This window comes from Plecotus auritus, assembly GCF_963455305.1.
Source record: "Plecotus auritus genome assembly, chromosome: X".
NCBI lineage: Eukaryota > Metazoa > Chordata > Mammalia > Chiroptera > Vespertilionidae > Plecotus > Plecotus auritus.
The window spans coordinates 70,841,678-70,848,254 of record NC_137784.1 but is presented as its reverse complement, the minus strand read 5'-3'; the positions used below and the strand labels follow the sequence as shown (position 1 = coordinate 70,848,254).

Sequence of the window (6,577 nt, the reverse complement as noted above, 5' to 3'; positions counted from 1 at the left end):
GTTCTGGGCACAGTTAGGGTCAGTGGACATGGCTGTCTAGAAGGCTATGAGCTTTATGTATCTCTAGAACAGCTTTTTATATATGAAGAGAAGGCCAAAACCTGGAAGAACTCAAAACTAGGTTTCCTTGGAGTTGGTGATCTGATCATAAAAGCAAAGTAGTGTGGTGAAAATATCAGGCTGGGCCCTGGTCAGTGTGGCTCAGTTGGTTAGCGTTGTCCTGTACACCAAAAGGTGGCAGTCAGGGCACATATGTAGGTTGTGGGTTTGATCCCCAGGAGGCAATGAATTGAGAATATTTTTCACATAGATGTTTCTCTCCCTCTCCCTCCCCCTCCCTCTTGCCCTCCCCCTTCCTCTCTCTTTAAATTCAATAAAACCATATCCTCGGGTGAAGATTTTAAAAAGAGGAAGAAGAAGAAAGAAAATAGCATTAGACTGGGAACTTGAAAACTAGAGTTCTAGTTCTTGTTCTTTTACTAAATAATATGGGACCCTGCATGGATTACTTAACTCTTCTGTGATTTTTGTTCTTCATTTATAATGAGGTGCTAGGGAGGGAAAAGGCATGTTAAAAATAGATGACTTCTTTCCAGAAATAAACTTCTATTATTCAAAGACACAAATGGTGGTATTTCTGTTATTACAAACTAGAGGCTGGGTGCACAAAATTCATGCCTGGGGTGGGGGGGTTGTCCCTCAGCCCAGCCTGCACCCTCTCCAATCTGGAACCCCTTGAGGGATGTCCGAACCCCATGGGATCAGGCCTAAATGGGCAGTTGGACAGTCCTCTCACAATCCAGGACTGCTGGCTCCCAACTGCTCGCCAGCTTCTTCCTGATTTCCCCTAACCGCTTCTGCCTGCCAGCCTGATCACCCCCTAATCACTCCCCTGCCAGCCTGATCAACGCCTAACTGCACCCTGTCGGCCCAATTGCCCCTAACTGCCCTCCCCTGCAGGCCTGGTCACCCCTAACTGCCCTTCCCTGTAGGCCTGGGTCCCCCCAACTGCCCTCCCTTTCTGTCCTGGTCTCCCCCAACTGCCCTCCTCTGCTGGTCTGGTCACCCCTAACTGCCCACAACTGCCCTCCCTTGAAGGCCATCTTGTGGTGGCCATCTTGTGTCCACATGGGAGCAGCCATCTTTGACCACATGAGGGCAGCCATCTTGTGTCTTGGAGTGATGGTTAATTTGCATATTACTCTTTTATTAGATAGGATAGATGGGAATTGCCAGGGCCACTGTGCTTAGCAGCACCAACTGTACACTGTACAGTGAAAAAGAAAGCCATTTACATGGACTGATTGACATTGCTGAGGCTACTCTGCAGAAGCAGTTTAGATGTCAACTGATAAAACCACACACACACCAAGAAGGTATGAAGAAGTTTATTAAATACTAAAGGCCCAGTGCATGAAATTCGTGCACGGGTGGGGGGGTGTCCCTCAGCCCAGCCTGCACCCTCTCCAATCTGGGACCACCAGGATTGGGCCTAAATGGGCAGTCGGACATCCTTCTCACAATCCAGGACTGCTGGCTCCCAACTGCTTGCCTGCCTGCCTTCCTGATTGCCCCTAACCGCTTCTGCCTGCCAGCCTGATCACCCCCTAACCACTCCCCTGCCAGCCTGATTGATGCCTAACTGCTCCCCTACCAGCCTGTTTGCCCCTAACTGCCCTCCCCTGCAGGACTGGTCACCCCTAACTGCCCTCCCCTGCAGGCCTGGTCCCTCCCAAATGCCCTCCCCTGCTGGCCATCTTGTGGTGGCCATCTTGTGGTGGCCATCTTTTGTCCACATGGGGGAAGCCATCTTTGACTACATGGGGGTAGCAATCTTGTGTGTTGGAGTGACGGTCAATCTGCATATTACTCTTTTATTAGATAGGATAGAGGCCTGGTGCATGGGTGAGGGCCAGCTGGTTTGCCCTGAAGGGTGTCCTGGATCAGGGTGGGGGTTCCCTTGGGGCATGGGGCGGCCTGGGAGAGGGGCCTGTGGTGGTTTGTAGGCAGGCCATGCCCCCAGGGACCCAAGTGGAGGCCCTGGTATCTGGGATTTATTTATCTTCTATAATTGAAACTTCGTAGCCTGGAGTGCAGGCCTGGGCTGGCCAGGGTGTGCGGAATGCTTGGCTTCCTCCATTGCCGGGAAACCGAAGCCTCCCTCCTGCTCTCTCTGTGGTTGCAGCCATCTTTGTTGGGTTAATTTGCCTACTCGCTCCTGATTGGCTTGTGGGCGTGGCTTGTAGGAGTAGTGGAGTGATGGTTAATTTGCATATTACTCTTTTATTAAATAGGATTAAGCTTTTGAGAGAGAGCAGGGGGCTCCCAAGCTGGCCTAAAAATGGCCCAAGAGATCAAGAAAGGGAGATTGGCTTGTTTTTATGTGACTAGTGTTTGAGGTCATGGTTAGGGTAGAAAATAAAACATATATAAATTGATTCAATAACAATAGCAAGGTAATACTATATTTTACCAAATCGAGAATGCCATGTAAGATGCATTATATTTTTACACCAAGAAAGAAAAAAAAGCTTCTACCTATTAATCTTTGCCATAACATCAACTTTCAAAGGCCATTTTTATTTCAGAGATGTTGAAATGTGACAAAAAGTCAATGATATATCCTGAAATCTTATTGAGTATTTTTTTCTGTGAACTTTTTTTTTTAGTTAGCAACATTCATGTAAAGGAACTCTGTACTCAATCCAGTATAAGATTTGTTAATTGAGGCACCATATGTTTCTTATTAAAGTCATATATCCTGTAAGTTTGTATATTTACAATGTTTAAAATGACTTTTTAGCATGAACAAGAAAGAGTCATAGTATGGCTTCATTGTATATGTTGAAAATCTTGCCCCCCCCATTAGCTAATATTTGTTTTTCAGACAATTACTTCTGAATAGACTGCTTGAATTTGCTCTAGCTAATTTGGGAATCCTCTTTTCTATATTTTCAGTATGAAATCGCAACACATGCTTTTTATGCCCCTTAGTCCTTAGAAGTACAGGAGAAGCAAGAAGCATGTAGGTTATGGCAAAAGTTCACTCATTATGAACTGATTATTATACAGGTCAGGGTTGGGGTCTGAAGCAAAGAAAACATGATAGGAAATAATGAGAGATGTTAAATCTTCTCTCAAGAATTCTCAGACTGGGCCCCCTTTTTCTTTAACGGGGAGGCTTAGCAGCCTCCCAGCAGACACAGATTTCTGTGAGTCCCTGACTGGCAAGACCAGCACCCTCGAGGTTGAGCCCAGCAACACCACCAAATACGTCAAAGCTAATATCGAAGTCCAGGAGGGCATCCAGCCTGACCAGCGGTGTCTGGTTTTTGTGGGCAAACAGCTGGAGGATGGTGGCACTCTGGCAGAATACAACATCTATAAAGCATCCGCCCTGCACTTGGTACTTCCTCTGCAGGGTGGCATCTTGGAGCCCTCCCTCCACCAGCTCATCCAGAAGTATAACTGCGACAAGATGATCTGCTGCAAGTGTTGGGCCATTTGCCTGCACCCCCATGCTGTCAACAAGTGCGGCCACACCAGCAACCTGTGCCCCAAGAAGCGAGGTCCCCCCATCACCTTCTGGGCTGCAGGGTAGCTCTGGAACCTCAATAAAGTTTCCCTTTTATTGACTGGAGCAGTTAAAAAAAAGAAGAAGAAGAATTCTTAGACTGAATCTCAAATTTATGATACTCACTGAAGTCCTCTGCAGTGATCACTAGGAAGTATGGCTCCGAAACACCATATGTTCTCTTCAAAATAACCAGGGTAGAGCTTACCTGATCCCTGGCCCAGGGCTATTAGGTTGCAATCTATAAGTAAATGACCATGTTTTAAAAAATTAATTTTGGAAGTAACAAATTGGTTTTTAGATATTGATGTGCAATGTACAATTCATAGTTTGTTTGTTTTTAATGTAATTAGTGAATCCCGTTGGCCCTAAGGAAGAACTAACCCACAAAGAGAAATTTTAAAAAATAACTGCCTCACAGATATACTTGGAAGGAAAATTTGACAGTATTCACTTCATGCCTTTAGTGTAGGATACATAGCATTTTCCAGGATTATCTTTTCATTTCCCAAAAATATACTCTCATGTGACTGTTAGAAAAAAAATATAAGAATAACCCATTTGAATATTACTGCTTTTGCATGTTACATATCCCATCTCTTTTCTCTTTGTCCTGGTGGCCCATATCCTTTAGGTTGGAATTATACCTTCTCCTTTTGGGAAAAGCCTCAGTTCGAATTTTCCCCCTCTTTCTTCTGATTCCCTCACCCATCTCCCTTTTGGCAACCATCTGCTTGTTCTCTACATCTATGGGTCTGTTTCTATTTTACTTTATTTGCTTTGCTTTGTTAGATTCCACATATAAGTGAAACCATAGAGTATTTGTCTTTCTCCATCTCACTTATTTCACTTAACACAATACCCTGTAGGTCCACCCATGTTGTCAGAAATGGCAAGATTTCATTATTATTTCTGTGTAATACTCCATTTTATGTATAGATATAGACATATAAATAGATAGATATAGCTATAGGTATAGATACTATCTCTTTATCCATTCATCTATTGATAGGCATCTAGGTTGCTTCCATATCTTTGATATTGTAAATAATGCTGCAATGAACATAAGGGTGCATATATCTTTTAAAATTGATGTTTTTGTTTTCTTTGGATAAATATCCAGAAGTGGAATTACTGGGTCATATGGTAGTTCTATTTTTAATTTTTTGAAGAATCTCTATACTACTTTCCATAGTGTCTACACCAATTTGAAGTCCCACCAATAGTGCACAAGGGTTCACTTTTCTCCACACCCTCTCCAACACGTTATTTGTTGATTCTTTGATAATAGTCATTCTGACTGGCATGATATGATATAAAACAGAGGTACATGCCCTTGACCGGAATCTAACCAGGGACTCTTTGTGTCTGTGGGCCAACGCTCTATCCACTGAGCCAAACCAGCTAAGGTGTATTGGTGGGGTTTTTTTTTAGTTTAATCAAGAAAAATTTATTTTATATTTAATTTTTAATTACTGTTGACATTTAATATTATTTTATATTAGTTTCAGGTATACAGCATAGTTATTAGACATTTTTATAATCTACAAAGTGATCCCCCAGATAATTTTAGTACCCACCTGACACCATATATAATAATTACAATATTATTGACTACTAGAGGCCTGGTGCATGACATTCATGCACTGGGCAGGGAGGGGGGAAGCATCCCTCAGCCTGGCCTGCACCCTCTCACAGTCCAGGACTCCTCCTTGGGGGATGTCTGCCTGCTGGCTTAGGAGTCCTTAGTGCTGCTGTGAAGGGAGAGGCTCCTGCCACTGCCATTGTGCTCACCAGCTGTGAGCTCGGCTTCTGGCTGAGTGGTGCTCCCTCTGTGGGAGTGCACTGACCACCAGGGGGAAGCTCCTGCATTGAGCATCTGCCCCCTGGTGGTCATTGTGCATCATAGCAACCATTTGTTCTGCTGTTCGATCAATTTGCATATTAGGGTTTTATTATATAGGATTCCCTATGTTGTACTTTACATCCCCTTGAATATTCTGTAACTACCAATTTGCACTTCTTATTCCCTTCACCTTTGTCACTCATCCTCCAGCCCCCCTCCCATCTGGCATCCATCACTCTGTTCTCTGTATCTGAGTCTGTTTCTATTTTGTTTGGTTACAAATGACTACTAGATTTATCGGGGTGATCACTCCTTAGTCATATAAATGTCTAATCACTGGGTTATACAGTTGAAATTAATATAATATTATACACTACTGTGATTGAAAACTAAAAAATTATTTAAAAGGAAAAGAAGAAGTAAAAGAATGTGAAAAAAGGAAATTAGCCACACTTCTCTTTGCAACAATATAGGAATGCTACTCAACTGCTCATTTACTGATGTTCCATGCATAGAAATGTCTCTTTTTGAAGAGTTGAATCATGATATAGCAAGCATGAAATAACTGTTCCTTAATGAATATTATTCCTTTAGTGTTTTACTGAAATGCAACTTATACTTCTGCTATCCCTAAAGCAACACAAAATCGCTTGTTTGGTTAAAGACCACTAAGTTGGGGTGTTTTCTTCTCTGGAGTTCAATTGCTGCTGTGTTCATTTTTTAATAAAACATGCCAAAGTTAAAAACAGCACGGCCACAGGAGAAGCATTAGAGAGCACTGCACAGCTGAAAGTAAATTAAAAAAAAATGTGAGTACAACAAGATGTTAAAGCCCTCAGTGCCTTTGCAGACTCTGTGCCGTGCCTGCAGGTCAAGGCCAACCCCTTTCAGCCTGGCAGGACCCCTATTCAAATTGAGAAATGAGTCTCCTGTGGTGTCACCTAGAAATGCCATTGCCCTTCACTCAAGAAAAAGCACATTTACCCTTTTGCTGTGTTTTTTTATTTAAAAAGAATGTGTATGGTGTGTGTGTGTGTGTGTGTGTGTGTGTGTGTGTGTGTGTGTGTGGTGGGTTGCCTTTAAGCAATCATTAAAAAGTACTCAGAATTAGCTATATTAGAGTGCAGTGAATAAATGTATCAAGAGATCGCATATAG

At 43.0% G+C, this 6,577-nt stretch overlaps 1 protein-coding gene across 1 annotated transcript; it reads left to right on the top strand.

The window, feature by feature from the left end:
- Nucleotides 1-3,115: 3,115 nt before the first annotated feature.
- On the top strand, nt 3,116-3,601 carry LOC308240158 (ubiquitin-ribosomal protein eL40 fusion protein-like; the record flags this gene model as incomplete). The annotated part of the gene is made up of 1 exon (XM_080653095.1): nt 3,116-3,601. One exon carries the CDS (start codon nt 3,116-3,118, stop codon nt 3,599-3,601), a length of 486 nt encoding a protein of 161 aa, XP_080509221.1.
- Between the last annotated feature and the right edge of the window lie 2,976 nt (nt 3,602-6,577).